The sequence below is a fragment of the Zingiber officinale genome, chromosome 11A, assembly GCF_018446385.1.
Source record: "Zingiber officinale cultivar Zhangliang chromosome 11A, Zo_v1.1, whole genome shotgun sequence".
In the NCBI taxonomy this organism is placed as follows: Eukaryota; Viridiplantae; Streptophyta; class Magnoliopsida; order Zingiberales; family Zingiberaceae; genus Zingiber; species Zingiber officinale.
In genome coordinates this window covers 4,775,352-4,796,979 of record NC_056006.1, presented here as the reverse complement: position 1 = coordinate 4,796,979, position 21,628 = coordinate 4,775,352, and the positions used below count along the sequence as shown (strand labels likewise).

Sequence of the window (21,628 nt, the reverse complement as noted above, 5' to 3'; positions counted from 1 at the left end):
ATAGTGGTCAAGAATATTCTTAAGTACTTGAGAAGGACTAAAAAATATTTCTTGATATATGGAGGCGATGATGAGCTAGTTGTAAAGAGTTACAGTGATGCTAGCTTCCAAAGTGACCAGGATGATTATAAATCGCAGTCTGGGTTCATGTTTTGCTTGAATGGTGGTGCTATGAGCTGGAAGAGTTCGAAGCAAGAAACAGTTACTGATTCTACAATAGATGTCGAGTATATTGCTACATCAGAAGCAGCAAAGGAGGCAGTTTGGATCCGCAAGTTCATTACTGAGCTTGGGGTGGTTCCTAGCATTGCAGATCCTATTGAGCTCTATTGTGACAACAATGGAGCAATTGCGCAGGCTAAGGAACCTCACTCACACCAGCGGACCAAACACATACTACAACGCTTCCATCTCATTCGAGAGATCATCGATAGAGGAGATGTGAAGATTTGCAGAGTACCCACAGAGGCTAACGTCGCTGATCCCTTGACCAAGGCTTTGGCACAGAGCAAGCATGATGGTCACACTAGGTCATTGGGTATTAGACCCTACACTGATTGGCACTAGTGCTAGTGGGAGATTGTTAGTTAGAGCCCTAGAGCTAATCATATGATGATTGTTGTATAGACTCATTGTATCATATTCCTATGTTTATAAAGATATTTTTTTATGGTTATTATACTTACTTGTATTGGTGTCAAATAACTAAGTATAATAACATCCTTGAGTAGAAGGTTCTTATCTATATCAATCGATTGGTTGAATCGATAGTGAGATGATATAGAGAACACTACTCTTAATCATTCCTAGTCAAGTATTAACATTCAGGGACAATATTAATGCGACGAGACTAGCATGTAGGTTAACTCGATGACTTGATCTCACAAGTCATGGATATAGAGATATCAACTTGACACATAGGTATGCATTGGAGAATGTATACTGAATGACCCGCCATGAAAAAGTATCATGGATCATTATATGAGTGTCATATACTTTCTCATGTGGCTATTAGTATGACTATTAGTCCTTGGACCTGAAGTCACCATGGTTCCCTACATAAGGAGTTACATACTTTCGCTTCGTCAAACGTCACCCGTAACTAGGTGGACCATAAAGGCGATTACTGGGTATGTGACAAATTATGCGGAGGGATGTGAGTGATGTAGATGGGATCTATCCCTCCTATATGATGAGAGTGACATCATTATTCTTGATAGAGTGAGACCACTAAGTGCATGGCCATGCCCAAATGAGTCAATATGAGATATTGAGCTCATTTGATTAGAGTGAGTCTACTTGGAGTTCAAGATTTAGATTTATTAGAGGATGACACGGTCTTGTTGAAACCCCAAGGTTGTTTTGGTGTGATCAACAAGTTAAGTTAGGTCATGTGTGTTTCTAACCTTGTGTCTAAGTGTGCAGGAGCTTAGGAGCACAGGTAGTCGAGCGGAAGACACAGCTAGCGAGAAGGACGGTAGTCCGAGGGACGAGGTGCTGCGGAAGAGTACACCGGCGGACGAGAAGGAGACGTGCGGTGGTTCCGAGGGACGAAAGCCAGAGCGGAAGATTACTTGGGGAGCAAGAGACACAGCTAGCGAGTAGGACGGCACGTGGTGCGTCCGAGGGATGAAGACTGCGGATGAGTACGCCGGCGGACGAGAAGGGAACACGCGACGATTCTGAGGGACGAGAAGACGGAGGGAAGCCCACTTGAGAAGACTGGAACTTGGGTTCGGGTGAGCCCTATTCCGGATAGTAGAAATCACCCAATCAAGCGGATCCGGAGCAGAGGACCCAGACGAAAGTCAACCAGAGTTGACTCAGCATCCGGGGCGCCCGGAACTGTCCGGGGCGCCCGGACCAGCCCGGGGCGCCCGGACCAGCCCGGGGCGCCCGGAACCCTTTCGGGCGCCCGGAAGTCAGTTTTTGACTAGATCGAGCTTTGACTCGATCTGAACGTTGGGGGATAAAATTTATCCCACCCAGGGCGCCCGGAATCCTTCCAGGCGGCCCGACCAAGGCTATAAATATAGTCTTGGTCCAGAAGCTTTGAATAAACTCAGAAATTTACATTCCAAACACTTGTGCGCTTCTGTTCTAGTTTAGCTTCTGTCTTTTGTGCTTTTACTACTGTAAGAGGCTTCTCCGCCTGAAGGAGATTGATAATGCGATCATCTTTCTTGGATTAACAACCACCCCAGTTGTAACCAAGTCAAATCCGGTGCCTCTTCCTTTTCTTACTTTTTCTTATTTAAGTTAATTTTATGCAAGTGTCAGTTTAAGAGTTCGAGAAGGGTTGTTTTGTTTTTGATTTTATAGGCTATCCAACCCCCCCTTCTAGCCGGCCGTAAAGGTCCTACAAGTGGTATCAGAGCCGAGACGCTTCAGGAGGACTAACCGCCGAACGAAGCAACAAGATGGCCAGATCTAACATCCACCCGCCAAAATTCGAGGGGGACTTTGCAAGCTGGAAGAAACACATGGAGGTATTTTTCGGTACTGATACGATTTATTACTTACAATGGAACTCGGTTTTGAAGCTCCCGAGGGCAAAGCAAAAAATTCATGGACAAAGAAAGAGCAGGCCGAGTACGTGGCAAACAAGAAAGTAAAATTCCATTTGCTAAGCGTACTTCCGCCACAAGAAGTCAACCGTGTCGGCACTTACAACTCGGCAAAGGAGCTTTGGGAGAAGTTCCTTGAACTACACGAAGGAACATCCGAAGACAAGCTTGCGAGACGGGACTTAATTCGCAACCAGCTCACCAACCTCCGTCTTGAAGAAGGTGAAACAATTGCACATCTACACTCAAGGATACAAGAGCTCATCACCGGACTTTCGAATCTCGGAGAAGAGGTAAGTGACCGAGATTCGCTCAGGTACGCTTAAATTCCTTTCCGAGAAATTCAAAATGGGCATCACTAGTAGATGCCTTTTATATTTCAAAAGACCAAGAAAAAGTTTCTTTAGAAGAATTTTTTTCGACATTTGAAGTGCACGAATCAAGATGTGCAGGTTCGAAGGAGCCCAAGAACAACATCGCCCTCAAAGCGTCGAGAGACGAGCCTGAGTCGGAATCTTCTCTCGACGACGAGGAAATGGTAATGATGGTAAGACGATTTAAGAAGTTATACAATTCTAGAAAAACTAACCATCCACAGGGTAGAAAGAAAAGAACGATCCGCTGCTACCATTGTGACGAAGAAGGGCGCGTCAAGGACAACTGCTCCAAGCTAAAGAACAAGGATAAAGATAAAGGGAAAAAGCCTGTTCAAAAGCGCAAAGCCCTAAAAGCGACGTGGGATGATACATCGTCCGAATCGGAAGTCGAAGCATTCTCTGGACTCGCGCTGATGGCGAGTCATTAAGACGACGATTGCGATTCAAGTTCCTCCGAGATGAGCATCGAAAGCATCGATGAAGGGGGAGCTTCATCGGAAGAAAGCAGCAGCTCAGGGGGAGAAACGGATAACGAGATCGACAAGGTAAGTCAGGTACGATCTCTTCCTCCCGATAAAATATTTAAGTTCGTTAAACTTTTAACAAAAGATTGCTGCAAATTTGAAAGTGAAAATAAAAATTTAAAAGTAATTCTAGCTAAGTCTTGTCCCTTAGAAGAATTAGATAAATTAAAACTAGCAAATGAAAAATTGAAACTTGAAAATGATGATTTGAAAAGTCAAGTAAATAACTTGAAAAACTATGCATGTTCATCTAAAACCAATGTTAGAAGATTTAATAATTTAAATTGGTACTATAGATATCACCAGGGACAAATTAAGAATATCTCTAGAAAATATGTCCCTAAGAAATTTTTAATCAACCCAGTAGGCTGGAACCTTTATTGGGTTCCTAAATCTTGCTTAATCTAAATAAAAGTTAGCGCTTTCAGTGAGAAAATTAAACAATAAATTTATTTATGAGGCTTTATCTAAGGAAGTGGTTGTTGCTCCAATAACCAAGAAAGCCTAGTGCCTCGCCACGACCTGGAAGCCAAAATATTGAAATAAATGTTTAATTAACTTTCTGTCAAAGCATTAAATTTAGAATTAATTAATGCTTTCAAAGTTTTTTCAAACATTTTTTCAAAATTTTTTTTACTTAGAAATTTTTTGAAAATTCTCTTTAACACTTAAAAAAATTCTCAGAAGATGTCTTTAGTTAAAGGTTATAATGAAATTGAAAATTTTCGCTTCAAGTTTTTTTTTAAAAATGCCTAAGTTAGATTTTCTTATAATTTCCCTTAGAAAATTTTACTTATTTTTTCCAATTATTGCAAATTATTTCAAAATTTTCTAAGTCTTTAACCCTTAGATTTTTTTCTTGAAACCCCATTTTTTGTGTGATCAAAGGGGGAGAAGGATTAGTATAAGTCTAAGGGGAGGTAGACCAAAATATTAACTAATTTTATTTTTGCACTTACATTACAAATTAAGTTAATTTACTTAAGTTTATTTAATGTCTATTTTACCCTATCTTAACTTGGGTTGATCACACCAAAAAGGGGGAGATTGTTGGAACCCCAAGGTTTTTTTGGTGTGATCAACAAGTTAAGTTAGGTCCTGTGTGTTTCTAACCTTGTGTCTAAGTGTGCAGGAGCTTAGGAGCACAGGTAGTCGAGCGGAAGACGCAGCTAGCAAGAAGGACGACAGTCCGAGGGACGAGGTGCTGCGGAAGAGTACACTGGCAGACGAGAAGGAGGCGTGCGGTGGTTCCGAGGGACGAAAGCTGGAGCAGAAGATTACTCGGGGAGCAAGAGACGCAGCTAGCGAGAAGGACGGCACGTGGTGCGTCCGAGGGATGAAGACTGCGGATGAGTACGCCGGCGGACGAGAAGGGAACACACGGCAATTCCGAGGGACGAGAAGCTGGAGGGAAGCCCGCTCGAGAAGATCGGAACTTGGGTTCGGGTGAGCCCTATTCCGGATAGTAGAGATCACCCAATCAAGCGGATCCGGAGCAGAGGACCCGGATGAAAGTTAACCAGAGTTGACTCAGCATCCGGGGCGCCCGGACAAGCCCGGGGCGCCCGGAAGTCAGTTTTTGACCAGATCGAGCTTTGACTCGATCTAAACGTTGGGGGATAAAATTTATCCCCCCAGGGCACCCGGAATCCTTCCAGGCACCCCGATCAATACTATAAATATAGCATTGGTCCAGAAGCTTTGAATAAACTCAGAAATTTACATTCCAAACACTTGTGCGCTTCTGTTGTAGTTTAGCTTCAGTCTTTTGTGCTTTCACTGCTGTAAGAGGCTTCTCCGCCTGAAGGAGATTGATAGTGCGATCATCTTTCTTGGATTAACAACCACCCCAGTTGTAACCAAGTCAAATCCGGTGCCTCTTCCTTTTCTTGCTTTTTCTTGTTTAAGTTAATTTTATGCAAGTGTCAGTTTAAGAGTTCGAGAAGGGTTGTTTTGTTTTTGATTTTACAAGCTATCCAACCCCCCCTTCTAGCCGGCCGCAACGGTCCTACAGGTCTATGCCTTACATTGATCAATCTAGATGTCAAGGATAGAAGGACATTATCATATATTGTGAAGGGTTACAATTAATAGTCACAAGGTGATGTTGGATCTCAACATTCTTGTAACTTGGGTAGTAATGATGTGTTGCTAGATACCGCTCATTACTTATGCTTCTAAATAGGTTTAGGAGCATTGCCAACGTTACAAGAACCTATAGGGTCACACACAAAAGGCGATTAGATGGAGAATGGGTTCATATGATGAACCAAGAGGATTAGGTTCATATGATAAACCAAATTGGATTAAGAGTAATCCAAATTAGGCTAATTGAGTTGGACTCAATTTGATTCATATGTTGAATGAGTCTAATTTAGATTATGACTCGTTGAGTCAATTTACTTTAATGAATAGAGATTCATTAAATCAAATTGGCTTGAATCAATGGTTGGATTTGATCAACCATAGGAGATAAATGGGTCAAGTTTGACTTGACTTAAGAGGGAAGGTGAAGGGTCAAGTTTGACTTGACCAAATGTCACTTCATTGGTCAAGTTTGACTTGACCAAAACCACTTAGCATGGGCTGGCCAATCATGGTGTTCCACATCATCAAGGTGTGCCACCTAATGAGGGAGATCAAGAGCCTTGACTCTTGATATTCCATAGAGGTTTATAACCTTCCAATAAGTGGTCGGCCACTTTAATTGAGGAATTAAGAGCATTGTGTGCTCATTCATTCCTTCTTCCTCCTCTCTTCTCTTCTCTCCCTCTCATCCTCCTTGGCTGAAACATCCAAGAGTGCTAGCACACCCTAGGTGTTTTTCTTCCATCTCTTGTCCCGTGTGGATACTTCTAAAGGTGTGTACACTTGAACACACTTGAGATCCGAAGAACTTTGGACGAGCAGGATTTACGAAGGGCTTCGCTTCAAAGGTATACTTCCTTTCATGTAGATCTAAGGTAGATCTAGGATTACAAACATGTATATGTAAAATTTTTAACTTTCGCACGGATCCGGTGCCAAGACTTCGGGGTTTCCGCAACGCAAAAAGCGTTTTTTGCGGCTCGAAAGTCCCAACAGAACCAGATGTCAATTATGCTATTGGTGGTTATTTTTCAAACATTTCTCTAACTAGTGATGTAGATATAACTAATGAGATTTGACATGCTAGATTATGACACATAGGATAAGAACGTATGAATTGGTTGGCTAGGGAGGGTCTAATGGGCACTCGAGCTAAGATTCACTTGTCCATATGTGAGCATTATCTTGGTGGGAAAACAACTAGGAAACCATTTGGTAAGACTATTAGATCTGAATCAACATTGCAATTAATTCATTCAGATATTTGTGGTCCAATGAATGTGAAGGCTAGACATTGAGCTTCCTATTTCATTATATTTATTAATAATTTCTCTCGGTTCGGTCATGTGTATTTGATTTCTCACAAATCTGAAGCATTGGATTGTTTCATTCGTTATATGAACGAAGTTGAAAATTAAACGGAATGTAAAGTTAAGATTTTACGTACTGACCGTGAAGGGGAATATTTGTCTGATATATTCAAGACAATATGTAATGATAGAGGGATTATAAAATGACTGACAATCTATGGAACTCCATAGCAAAATGGGGTAGCTGAAAGAAGAAATAGGACTCTTCTTGAAATGGTTAGATCTATGATGGCGTAAGCTAATTTGCCAATCTTCTATTGGGGAGATGCATTATTAACTACAACCTATATACTTAATAAAGTACCTTCAAAGTCAATTCCATCTATCTCATATGAACGTTGGATAGGCAGAAAATCATATTTAAGTAATCTGAGACCCTGGGGGTCAACTGCTCATGTTCATGATAGTTCTCACAAGTAAGAAAAACTAGGATGTAGGGGTAAGAAATGTATCTTTACAAGATATCATGAAACCTTCAAAGGTTATGTTTTCATAGATGAACGACTAGATGGAACCATATCCGAAATAGACTCGAGAGATGCGACTTTCAAAGCAGAGTTCCCAATTTGAGGAGGATGAGATATTATTAATATGAGAGGTGTCAAAAGGGATACCTGAGTCTAGTCAACCGAGTGGGAGTGATATGCCAAGTCATGAGTTGATTTCTCAATAACCTAACTTACGAAGAAGTGTTCATAAGATCAAACATAAGAAGAGGTTTGATATTAAGAATGAGGCATTAATTACACTTCCAATTGACGACGACGAACCTCAATCCATTGAGGAAGCATTGGGATGTAGAGTTAAAGAAAAATGGAAAGCTACAATGGTTGAAGAGATGGAGTTCATGATTCAGAATCATGTTTGGAACTTAGTCGATCTTCCTCCAAGCCAAAGGGGTATTGGGAATAAGTGGATTCTTAAAATAAAGAGAAAAACTGATGGGTCGATTAACAGATATAAAGCTCATTTAGTTGCAAAAGGATATACCCAAATGGAGGGTATTGACTTTGAAGAATATTTTTTCCCGTAGTGAAATTTGTGTTATATGAGTTATTGTGGCCTTTGTGGCACATTATGACTTGGAATTATATCAAATGGATGTAAAAAACCACTTTTCTTAACGGTGATCTTGATGAAGAAATCTATATAATTCAGCCAGAAGCTTTCATTGCTAAAGTCCAAGAGCAGAAAATATGTATACTTAGAAAGTCTATATATGGGCTAAAGTAAGCATCAAGACAATGGAATATAAGATTTAACGAAGTCGTTTTATCTTATGGTTTCAAGATGATCAATGAGGATCATTGTATTTTCCTGAAAAGGGAAAAAAGAAAGTATGTCATTATATGTTGATGATATGTTGATAGCCGGAAATGACATAAGATATGTGAATGAAGTTAAGAAGTGGTTGTCATCACAATTTGATACAACGGATATGGGAGAAGCTGAATACATCTTAGGAGTGAAGATCATAAGAGATCGTCCTAAAAGACTTTTGAGTCTATCACAAGAGTCTTATATAAATAAGATGTTACATCATTGCAGCATGTCAAATTGCAAAGTAGAATATACACCTATTATGAAAGGTACTGTTTTGAGAAAGAGTATGTGTCATAAAACTCCAAAGAAAATAGCTGAGATGAATAAAAAAATCATATGTCAGTACTATTAGTAGTTTGATGTACACTATGTTGTGTACACGTCCCGATATCAGCTATGTTGTGGGCTTGGCCAATCGCTTCCAGTCAAACCCAGGATCGAGACACTGGAAGGCGATGAAAATGATATTCAGATATTTGAATGTGATAATAGATTGTTGTCTCTATTTTCAAGGATCATATATGAGTCTGAAAGGTTATTCAGATGTAAATTGGGTTGGGGATCTGGATGATAGAAAATCCACATCAGGCTATGCATTCTTGATGAATGGTGGTGTCATCTCTTGGAACAGCAAGAAACATGCTTGTGTAACTTTATCGACTATGGAAGCTAAATATGTGGCATGTTCAGCTGCTGTGCAAGAAGCAATCTAGTTGAGAAGGTTCCTGAAGCATCTAAAAAGTACTAAGGATAGTGGGAGTCCAGTAACTATCTACTGTGACAGTCAAGCTGCAATAGTTTTTTCCAAGAATCCCAAATATCACAACAAAGGCAAGCACATAGAAATTAAATATAATTTTGTGAGTGATATTGTGGCTAAAAGAAAAGTAATTCTTGAGTATGTCCCTACACGTGCTATGCTTGCAGATTCTTTTACTAAGCCAATGACTAAAGAGTCATTTAAAGAACATGTAAAGTCTTTGGGATTTCATATAATGTAACAGTATTGAAATAACAACTAGAATTTGTGATTTGATTATGTCATTTGTTATAATTTATTCAGTGTATATGTTATATTTGTTACATTCATATAAGATCTCAGTGAGCATGTTGGCAGGTTGAGATTGGTTTACTCACATAGACAATTATATCTGTTTGTTAATTACAAATAGAGGTAAGACCGTTACTTATGGAATAGCTTATGTAGTTGAAATTAAAGACAGATCTATAAGTTGTAGTCGCATTAATAATTGTATCAAGATGAGATCATTTATATGTTAATAATGATCGAAGTAAAATGAACCCACCATTTACTGAACCTGTTGAAGGTCATATTAGAATTCATATGTTGAATTCAGGATTAAACATTGGTATGTCTAGATCAAAATCTGTACGATGTTAAATTTGAGAAAAACATGCACTCTTTTTAGTAAAGAGAATAACATCGTAACACGTAATTCATACCACATGTGCTATTGCGACAATAAAGGTAATAAGAGAATGGATTCTTGTTTCTCTACTATGTGAGACCTTTGAGATTATAAGTTAATCTCAATTTTTTACCTTAGTAACTATTTAGCTGTTTACTGATGGATCGAAAGCGCTAGAGGGGGGGGGGATAGCGCTCGTGGCTATTTCATTTTTCGAAATCCGTAAATCGTACGTGAAACTAATAGAGTAATAAGCAGCGGAATAAAGACAGTCAAACACAGAGACACAAGGAATTACTTCGTTCAGAGCCTAAGGCGACTCCTACTCGAAGGCCCGCGATCCTTGATCGCTTCCGGTGGGCAACAACTATAATATCGTGAATAAGTACAAGGAAATAAGTACAACTAGAATTGAAATAATACTGACAACAAAATAATAACTGAAGCTTTAGGTCGTCGGCGACTGTAACAGCACTTTAGAGTCGTTTCTTGAGCAGCACAAAGCAGAAGGAAAGCTTGTTGAATCGTTGTTTTGAAGCTGCACCTCAACCCTCTTTTTATATGACATTCAGGGCGCCTGGATCCTTTCCAGGCGCCTGGAGTGTGACGTGGCCAACCAACCAGGATGCTCCACGTGGCGAAGTCGCGGCAGGGATAAAATTTGATCCCGGGCACCCGGACCTGTTCCGGGCGCCCGGACCACCTTTTTCCAGCAGGTTCCTCACCTGCAAACAAAGGTTAGTCCGAGCAAAATACCCTGCAAGACAGTGTTAGAATCTGATAAAACAAAGTAAGGAATAACTGACAGTCTTTGGACTGTCCGAGTCTGACTTCGGATTTCCAACCGGAAACCCTAGGTCAACCCGACGCCTACTGTTCCCTCTACGGGGAACGCGTCCTCACCTACTCCCCTCAGGAGAGATTACCTGATGCCAGTCCGATCCTCCAGATCGACTGGACTTACCACCTAGGGTTACCACCCCCTAAGACCTAGGGTTACCACCCCATAGGGTTTTTCTCCACCTAGGGTTACCGCCCCCTAGGACCTAAGGTTACCGCCCCTTAGGGTTTTCCTCCACCTAGAGTTACCGCCCCCTAGGACCTAAGGTTACCGCCCCTTAGGGTTTTCCTCCACCTAGGGTTACCACCCCCTAGGACCTAAGGTTACCACCCCTTAGGGTTTTTCACCTGCCTAACCGCAGCTAGGACTTTCCTGAAACACTTATTCAAACGTATTAGATCACACACTAACTTAACTTTGATTCCTTTGCCATTATCAAAACTAAGGTTCGATCGTCGGATGCTTCCCGCACCAACAATCTCTCCCTTTTTGATAATGGCAACCGAAATTCAATGTTAAGTAAAAAATATGTAGTTATGTATAAGCACAAGAAACACGATAAGCGTGATAGCAAGATAAGCATAAACATAGCTCCCCCTTAATATAAGTTATTCTCTTTGAATTTTTTACTAATAGCCATAGCTCCCCCTTAATACAAGCTCCCTTTAAAATATTTTCTTTGAATTTTTCTTTGAATTTCTCTACTCTCCCCCTTTGCCATATATCAAAAATGAGCTAGTTTTGAAAAACTTAACTTTTCAAGACAGAATTTAGCAGAAAACATTTTAACTTAGGCAAGGAGCAAGTGAAAGGCAACACCTTAGAATTGATTTTGCTTAAAGAGATATAGCAAAAAGGAGCTCTTTTTAACTTAGTGTATTTTGAGGAGTTTCCAAAAATTTTCACAGAGAAATTTTCAAGACACAATTTTCAACTTCAGAAATTTTCTGGAAAAATATTCAGGTTTAAAGAAAATTTCCAAGGAAAATTTTCAACTTAAAGAAGTTAATTGCAGCTTAACAAAATTTTTCAAACTTTAAAGAATCTTAATAAAAAAATTTTAACTTAACGAATTTTTGAAAAAGTTTCAGCTTAAATAATTTTCTAACAAAATTCCAAAAAGAATTTTCAAAATAGAGGACATTTGAAAGTTTTAAATTTGGAGAAGTTTTTGAAAAGTTGTTTAAGGCATGTTTTTGAAATGAATTTCAAGAATACTTAAGGCAAAGGAGAAGCGATAACCTTAGTGTTTAATAGTTTACAAATTTTGTTTTAGTAAGGTATCAGAGCCCTAAGGTCCAAGTATGAGTCAAGATTTGGTTTTGATCAGGTATCAGAGCCCTTAAGTACAAACAAGCTTAAACTTTAATATTGCCTCTAGAGAACATCTTGCCAATTAGCTAAGTTTAAAAACTAATTTAACTAAGTTTAGTTAGAGAAAACTTAATTAAGTACTTAGCTTTGAAAATATTTAGCTTATAGAGAAGTTATAATTTGAAGGTCAGGTCATAAATAATTTTAATTTTAAAGCTAAAAAAAAGTTTGAATTTTTGAAGATATGCCAAAAATAATTTTTAATTTTGAGGTCAAGTCAAAATTTTTAAAGAAAAACTAATTTTAAAACCGACTCAAAATCACTCCCCCTTAATTAATGCCTTAATAAATTTTTGAGTTCAGGAGTTCAAGCATGAGAGGTTAAAAATTATTTTCCTAATTTTCCATCTCACTCATTCTAGATTAACAAGCATGTTTAGCATATGAGTGAGTGTGAGATGGAGTTTACTTTAATTTACAACATTGAAAATATCAGTTAGAATTCCAAATAGGTGACCATTATTTTGAAGATTTAAAAATTAATTGAGTTTAGAATTTCAAAGAATTTAATAACTTCTGAAAAGGGTTATGAAATTAATTTTTTAGAGGATATTTCAAATGATTTTTCAAATAATTTTTGAAATAATTTTGAAATTAATTTTTCAAGGGATTTTTCAAATGATTTTTAAAAGAATTTTGAAATTAAGTTTTAAAGATTTTGAGCTGATTTTGAAAAGATTTTTCAAATAATTTTTTAAAAAAATTTTGAAATTAAGTTTTAAAGATTTTGAACTGATTTTGAAAAGATTTTTCAAATAATTTTTAAAAGAATTTTGAAATTAAGTTTTAAAGATTTTGAGCTGATTTTGAAAAGATTTTTCAAATAATTTTTAAAAGAATTTTGAAATTAAGTTTTAAATATTTTGAGCTGATTTTGAAAAGTTTTTTTTTTAATAATTTTTAAAAGAATTTTGAAATTAAGTTTTAAAGATTTTGAGCTGATTTTGAAAAGATTTTTTAAATAATTTTTAAAAGAATTTTGAAATTAAGTTTTAAAGATTTTGAACTGATTTTGAAAAGATTTTTCAAATAATTTTTAAAAGAATTTTGAAATTAAGTTTTAAAGATTTTGAACTGATTTTGGATTTTTCAAATAATTTTTTTTTAAAAATTTTTTTTGAATAACTATCAGTTTGAATTTTTTTAGAATTCCTTAGTCATCTCACCCATCTAAATTTTCAATCAGGGAATCCTATAATTGTTGTGAGATGAGCTATGGTTGAATTTTAGGGTCTGGTTTAACTTTGTGTTGGATTCAGGTTTAGCTTTGGGTTCAACAAGTAAGCGTTCTTTGGATAAACTTCTGGGCTATGGTGAGTCACAAGGAACTCATTAAAGTAACCATGCCTTCGAGGTTTTCCAAATAGTCCTACCCATTGAACTTAATATTAAACCTTGGTCTAACTAGTTAGGATTCATTTAAGGGTAGCTTCGGTCAGTTCCACTTGGCCAAATGCACCAGGTCGAAGCCATATCTTCCTAGGCATGCGATGCCCAAGCTTCCCTAACGTACTATCATCCAAAAACTTTACCAGTACTGTGGGTCAAGTTAAACCTAGCCCATTTTGATCTAACCTTAATTACCCTGCCGGGTAATCTACTCTTGTTTACCCATTTCGGGTAGGTTAAGTTCGGTTACCCTGTCGGGTAAATAGATTTTGGAGTTGCCAGCTATTCTGGACCCTCCTTCTATTTGATTTTTGAGTTTTGAATTTTAAATTTTAATTCCGAATTTTGAGTTTTAAATTTTTAGATTAATTTCGAATTTTGAATTAATTTTGAATTTTAATTCCGAATTTTGAGTTTTGAATTTTAAATTTTAATTCCGAATTTTGAATTTTAGATTAATTTCGAATTTTCAAATTTGAGTTTTAGATTAATTTCGAATTTTTAAATTTGAGTTTTAGATTAATTTTAAATTTGAGTTTTAGATTAATTTCGAATTTTTAAATTGGAGTTTTTAAAATTAATTTCGAATTTTTAAATTTGAGTTTTAGATTAATTTCGAATTTTTAAATTTGAGTTTTAGATTAATTTCAAATTTTTAAATTTGAGTTTTAGATTAATTTCGAATTTTTAAATTTGAGTTTTTAAAATTAATTTCGAATTTTTAAAATCTGAGTTTTTAAATTAATTTCGAATTTTTATTGTTTTGGCTCCCCCTGGATCATAGCCTCGATAAGGTTTATTGAGGTAATGTATTTGATCCTTAGGGACCTAATAATGTCCAAGTCCAACTTGATTGATCAGGTTGGACTTGGCAACCCATGCTTGGACCATTTTTCTATTTGTTCTTTGTATGAGAGATAGGTATGACCTATATTTGGTTTTTGTTTTGTATCCTAGTCCAGTTCAATTGTAGATTGCCCTTTGTGTTCCAAGAATCATGTCAAGATTCTTGGATCCCAAGGAAAATCGTTCTAAGGTTGTCTTCAAATCCTTGACTTGACTTTTCAGGTTAGAATTCTCTTCCTCAAGTTTTTGAACTTGAGTTGAGGTTCCAGTCTGAACTGGATCAGTCAAGGATTCGTTATTAGTCGTCTCTTTAAGGAGTGTTACCTCCTTTAGAAGCGACTTGATTCGAATTTTGGACTTAGCTACTTTATGCATTAAATAATTAATTATGTCATATAACCTATTTTGACTTACAGAGGGGTTTGGCCCTTCGGAAACGAATGCGGATCCGTGGCTTCTCTCGGACTCGGCTTCCGATTCGTCCTCGCTTCCGGATTCGTTGGTGTAGTCCCGGGCTGTCAATGCGAGAAAATTAGTCTGCTCTAGTTCTTCGTCGTCGGATTCCTCGGAGGAAGACTCGTCCCATGTTGCCTTTAGTGCCTTCTTCGTCTTGCTTGTTCCTGCAAATAACGCAACACCTTCCTCGGCCGGACTAGTATTAGTCTGCTCAAATAATTTATTTATTAAAACATGGTTACCTGTTTTTGTATCAGGAATACCTTCGTGTAACTCAATCAGATTCTCCCATAGCTCCTTGGCACTTGAGAATGGGCCGGCGCGATTCAGCTCCTTATTCGTTAAGCCACACTGAAGTGTATACGTTGCTTTTGCGTTTGCTTCTACCTTTTTGATAAGGTTCACGTCCCAGTTCTCGTACGGTAGTGGCTTGCCGGTGCCGTTAATTGGCAGTTGAAGCCCGGTTTTGACGATCATCCAGACTTCAAAGTGAGTCTGGAGATACGCCTCCATCCGACTCTTCCAGTACCCGAAGTCGTCTCCGGTGAATAGCGACGGGCGGGCAGTACTGTAGCCTTCTTGAAGGGCCATTTCAGTTTTACCTAAAGCGAAAAACAACCACAAAAAAAATGTCCCAGGACTTGGTCCTGGCTTAGTAGTGCGGAAGGAAAAAAATGAATCACGAACTCGGGTGGTGTTGCACCAATTCCGAGAAAAACCGATTCGACGGAAAAATAATTAGAATATAGCTATGAGGCTAAATTCTAATCGACTCCGAAAAAAAATACCACGACAAAAATATTTTGAATGGTGGTTGCACCGATTCAAAATGACCCCGCTCTGATACCAATTGATGGATCGAAAACGCTAGAAGGGGGGGGGGGTGAATAGCGCTCATGGCTATTTCATTTTTCGAAATCCGTAAATCGTACGTGAAACTAATAGAGTAATAAGCAGTGGAATAAAGACAGTCAAACACAGAGACACAGGGAATTACTTCGTTCGGAGCCTAAGGCGACTCCTATTCGAAGGTCCGCGATCCTTGATCGCTTCCGGTGGGCAACAACTATAATATCATGAATAAGTACAAGGAAATAAGTACAACTAGAATTGAAATAATACCGACAACAAAATAATAACTGAAGCTTTAGGTCGTCGGCGACTGTAACAGCACTTTAGAGTCGTTTCTTGAGCAGCACAAAGCAGAAGGAAAGCTTGTTGAATCGTTGTTTTGAAGCTGCACCTCAACCCTCTTTTTATATGACATTCAGGGCGCCTGGATCCTTTCCGGGTGCCTGGAGTGTGACGTGGCCAACCAACCAGGATGCTCCACGTGGCGAAGTCGCGGCAGGGATAAAATTTGATCCCGGGCGCTCGGACCTGTTTCGGGCGCCCGGACCACCTTTTTCCAGCAAGTTCCTCACCTGCAAACAAAGGTTAGTCCGAGCAAAATACCCTGCAAGACAGTGTTAGAATCTGATAAAACAAAGTAAGGAATAACTGACAGTCTTCGGACTGTCCGAGTCTGACTTCGGATTTCCAACCGGAAACCCTAGGTCGACCCGACGCCTACTGTTCCCTCTACGGGGAACGCGTCCTCACCTACTCCCCTCAGGAGAGATTACCTGATGCCAGTCCGATCCTCCAGACCGACTGGACTTACCGCCTAGGGTTACCACCCCCTAGGACCTAGGGTTACCACCCCCTAGGGTTTTTCTCCACCTAGGGTTACCGCCCCCTAGGACCTAAGGTTACCGCTCCTTAGGGTTTTCCTCCACCTAGGGTTACCACCCCCTAGGACCTAAGGTTACCACCCCTTAGGGTTTTTCACCTGCCTAACCGCAGCTAGGACTTTCATGAAACACTTATTCAAACGTATTAGATCACACACTAACTTAACTTTGAATCCTTTGCCATTATCAAAACTAATGTTCGATCGTCGGATGCTTCCCGCACCAACATTTACTTGAAGTTCTAATCAGTATCTGCTACTTTAGCATGTATCCTATGACTATGTATGATTCGGTCTATGGAACATAACTAGGAAAGTGACTGATAAGTATGAATAGATTCTAGCTAAAAAGGAAGATTAAATATATTTATATCATTAGATGTTATTCACTGGTCGACATATTTATATAATTATGTATAGAAATGAATGTGAATATTGGATATGGAACATGCTCTTGACATAATGGTCATTATAAGGGATTAGAGATGTTCATATTGATGTAAATGAAAATTATTTAATATGGGTAAATAGCAAGACATGAATATCTCCAAGATAATGGTTGTGGGCCACTGGAGATTGGATGAATCCTGGATAAAGGCTATATGCTACCAGGAAAGAGACTATGTGTCATGCAGAGTGTGTCTCTAATTTATTTGAGCGGCTAAGTAAAGTGTAACAACTTTATTAGCATTGATCGCTCAGCAAGCAGTTATGTAAGGCATAACAATTTTCTTAGCAATTATATCCCAGTATGTTTACTGTCGCACGAACCATTTTCTCTAAGTATAGATTGGATGTTCTAATATGGTCTATGTGATTAAACTCTCAAATAGTCTATGTGGTTTAGAGACTCCATCTAATTATTATTACGATTACAAAATTTTATTAGTTATTTGAGTCCATCATTATGACCAGGAGATCGATACGAACTCATGGAAAGTTGTTTCATGTGATTCCAAGCTCTCTAGATCCATCTTCCGTATTTTATACGTAATTTTTTTATTTTTGAAAAAAAAAATTAATTTTTGCAACGAACTTGAAAATTCGTCCCAAATTAGGGACGAACTCAGAAGTTTGTCCCTGATTTGGGACAAATTTACAAGTTCATCCCAATTTTTTTTTTAATTATACTTTTAAAAATTGGAAGATGACCCTAGAGAGTTCGGAATGATACAAAACAAGTTTCTATGGGTTCATATCATTCTCTTGATCTTATTAATGGGGGCAAACCTAATTTTTAACAAATATACTAATTATTATAAATTTTTTACCCCGAACGACATATAAATATTTTATTCTTGTTCCAAAAATTTATAAACGTCAGTGTATTGGTTATAAATTATGTTTGAGCTGATTACTAAGATCAGGAGATCGATACGAACTCATATAAACTTGTTTCGTGTCATTCCAAGCACTCTGGGGTCATCTTCCCATTTTTTAAAAGTTTAATCTAAAAAACAAAATTTTGGGACGAATTTGAAATTTCGTCCCTAATTTGTGATGAACTTCTGGTTTGTCCCAAATTTGGGATGAATTTCCAAGTTCGTGGCAAAAATTAATTTTTTCAAAAATAAAAAAAAAAATACGTTTAAAATGCGGAATATTGACCTAGAGAGCTCGGAATCACATGAAACAAGTTCCTATAGGTTCGTATCGATCTCCTAATCACATAATTGCATAAATTTTCTAACAAAATTTATACTTCGATTGATAACGAATTTTGTGACAAAAATATTTTTGTTGCTAATATCTGACGAATTTATTTCGTTGCTATTTTCGTTGCTAATTAGCGACGAATTTTTTTCGTTCAAAAAACTATTGTAAATTTGGAATAAATATTATTCGTCCCTAAATTTTAAATTTTTTTTAGTGAATATATGAATATTACAAGACAGTCGTCCGGTTAAGAAGATCGTTGGGACAATTGCAAGAATATCAAAAAGTTGTTTTGGACAGTTAAATTAGCGACCAAAATAAAATCCCTTTATTTGGAGAATCCAAACTGTCACACTGCCTTATAAATTCTGCTCTCCCCAGAACCATCTCCATTCAATCAACCTTCAACTTCAATCTCCTTAGCATGGCTGCTTCAGTTTCCGATAATAATCCTCAGAAATCGAATGGTATCTGTGTTCTTCAATCGAATGCCTCTCTTAATTTGATCTTCTTCTTCTTCGTCGTCGTTGATATCGTAATTTGATTCTTGTTTGAGCTCAGATGAAGTGGAGAACAAGGATGACAGCCCGATCGAGCAGGTGCGGATGACGGTGCCGACGACCGACGATCCGTCGTTGCCATGCCTGACGATCCGGACGTGGATCATCGGCGTTTTCAGCTGCGTCCTCCTCTCCTTCGTCAACCAGTTCTTCAGCTACCGCACCAACCAGCTCTCCATCTCCAGCGTCTGCGTCCAGATCCTGGCGCTGCCCATCGGCCGCTGGATGGCCCGCGTCCTCCCGCCGGCGATCATCCGGATCCCTCTACTCAACTGGTCCTTCTCCCTCAACCCCGGCCCCTTCAACATGAAGGAGCACGTCCTCCTCACCATCATCGCCAGCGCCGGCGCCGGCGGCGATTACGCCGTCGGCATCGTCACCATCGTGAAGGCCTTCTACCACCGCGGCATCAACGTCATGGCCGCCATCCTCCTCACACAAACCACTCAAGTAATCATCTCTACGTACACCCAAATCTATAAATTTAAAACGAATTATTTTCGATTAAATTTTGTATTTGTTTTTGTTCAGTTGTTAGGATTCGGCTGGGCTGGATTGTTCAGAAAATTCTTGGTGGATTCTCCTTACATGTGGTGGCCTGCCAATCTCATTCAGGTCTCTCTATTCAGGTGTGTATATGAATTTATGTCAAGAGTGATCGAATTAACTAGTTCGATTTTGATTTGATTGATTCATATTTTAAACTAATTGCTCATCCCTATTTAATTATACAATCTGCTGTGTGGAATATAAATAATGCAGAGCGCTGAACGAAGAAGAACGGCGGCCAAAGGGCGGCGTGACGCGGCTCCAGTTCTTCCTCATTTGCATGGCCTGCAGCTTCTGCTACTACGTCGTCCCCAACTACTTCTTCCCGACCATCACCTGCATCTCGATCCTCTGCTTCATTTGGAAGGACTCCATCACCATCCACCAGATCGGCTCCGGCATGAGCGGCCTCGGCGTCGGCGCCATCGCCTTCGACTGGGCCACCGCCGCCATGATCTGCAGCCCCATAGCGGCGCCCATCTTCGTCCTCTTCAACGTCCTCGCCGGCTACGTCATCCTAGTCTACATCATCATGCCCCTCTGCTACTGGAACAACCTCTACGACGGTCGCCGCTTCACCTTGCTCAGCTCGCACCTCTTCGAGCGCTCCGGCAAGCCCTACGACCTCAGCCGCGTCCTCGACACCAAGACCTTCACCCTCAACGTCGAGGAGTACGAGAACTACAGCCGCATCTACATCAGCACCTTCTTCGCCATGGCCTACGGCATCGGCTTCGCCACCCTCACCGCCACCCTCTCCCACGTCTTCCTCTTCGACGGCCAGTACATGCTCAAGCTGTGGCGGCAGGCGACGTCCAAGGCGAACGTGAACTTCCTGGACGTGCACGGCCGGATCATGAAGGCCAACTACGCCGCAGTGCCGCAGTGGTGGTTCCACCTCCTCCTCGTCGTCGTCACCGCGCTCTCCATCTACACCTGCGAGGGCTTCGGCCGCGCCCTGCAGCTGCCTTACTGGGGCCTCTTCCTCGCCATGGCCATGGCCTTCGTCTTCACCCTGCCCGTCGGGATCATCACCGCCACCACCAATACGGTATGTAATTACTCATAAGCATTATTATATTAATTGAAATATTAATTCCGATATTCATCGATGATGAATTGATCGATCGATCAGTAGTAAATGAATTATATATTTTGTGGATGATATATATATGCAGACGCCTGGACTGAACATAATAACAGAGATGGTGATCGGTTACATAATGCCGGGAAAGCCATTGGCCAATGTGGTGTTCAAAACCTACGGCTATATGAGTATGTCCCAAGCCATCACCTTTCTCAGCGATTTCAAGCTCGGTTACTACATGAAGATTCCTCCTAGATCCATGTTCATCGCTCAGGTAATTAAATATAATTAAGGTGATATGTTCTTTTTTTTATTTATTTTATTTTTTAATTAACCTTTATTTTTGTTTCAGTTGGTGGGTTCGGTGATCGCCAACGCGAGCTACTTCTGGACGGCGTGGTGGCTGCTCACCGACGTCCCCCACATTTGCGATACCAACCAGTTGCCAGACGACACCCCATGGACGTGCCCCAGCGACTCCGTCTTCTTCAGCGCCTCCGTTATCTGGGGCGTCGTTGGCCCTGCCCGGATGTTCGGCCCCGGCTCCATCTACGCCGGCCTCAACTACTTCTTCCTCCTCGGCCTCCTCGCCCCCGCCGTCGTCTACCTCTTCCACCGCCTCTTCCCGGAGAAGAAGTGGATCCCGCTCATCAACTTCCCCGTCATCTTCGGCTCCTCCGGTAGCATGCCCCCTAACAAGGCCATCAACTACAACTGCTGGTTCATCGTCGGCTTCGTCGTCAACTACTGGGTGTTCAAGCACCACAAGCAGTGGTGGGGGCGCTACGCCTATGTCATGTCTGCCGCCCTCGACGCCGGCACGAGCTTCATGGGCGTCGTCGCCTTCTTCGCCCTCGGGAACTATAACATCTACTCTATCAACTGGTGGGGAGGTGTCACCGAGGACTATTGTCCCCTTGCTAAATGCCCCACCGAGCCCGACGCCTACATCCCCAAGGGATGTCCTGAACTTCATTGAATGAATTATATAATACACGCCACTGAAGATAATTACTTTGTTATTGAGCTTTGATTAAGTTGATGAAAATATTTCTGTACAAAATTTGAGATTTTTAATAAAGTTCCATTTGAAAAAACAAATGTTTGAATTATCTTCACTATTTTTTATTTTTTAGGATTATAAATAAATTAAATATTTATAAATAAATTTTGTGTTTAATTCAATAAAATTAGTTTATATTATTATTATTATTATTATTATTATTATTATTTGATAATTCAATATTCATATTTGATCCTGTCTGAAAACGGTAAAGACGTTAAAGTTGAAAACGAGGCTCCAATGTTGACTCGACGAAGATTCCGCACTGTCTTGCAACATAAAGAGTGTTAGTGTCGGGCCAGGGAAAGGGTCCCCAATATTGGTCCTCCGTATTAGGATCGATGGTCGCGGCTAGAGAGGGGGGGTGTGAATAGCCGACCCCAAATCTTCGTTTCT

At 39.7% G+C, this 21,628-nt stretch overlaps 1 protein-coding gene across 1 annotated transcript in view; it reads left to right on the top strand.

Annotated features, from left to right (window-relative positions):
- LOC122032858 (oligopeptide transporter 5-like) overlaps window positions 1-21,148 on the top strand; it is a 41,315-nt gene extending 20,167 nt beyond the window's left edge. The window contains exons 2-7 of the mRNA XM_042592173.1: window positions 18,355-18,440; window positions 18,535-18,983; window positions 19,065-19,162; window positions 19,296-20,133; window positions 20,261-20,443; window positions 20,522-21,148. Coding sequence (XP_042448107.1) covers window positions 18,355-18,440; window positions 18,535-18,983; window positions 19,065-19,162; window positions 19,296-20,133; window positions 20,261-20,443; window positions 20,522-21,148 — 2,281 coding nt within the window. The remainder of the gene's footprint in view (window positions 1-18,354; window positions 18,441-18,534; window positions 18,984-19,064; window positions 19,163-19,295; window positions 20,134-20,260; window positions 20,444-20,521) is intronic.
- The last annotated feature ends 480 nt before the right edge of the window (window positions 21,149-21,628 follow it).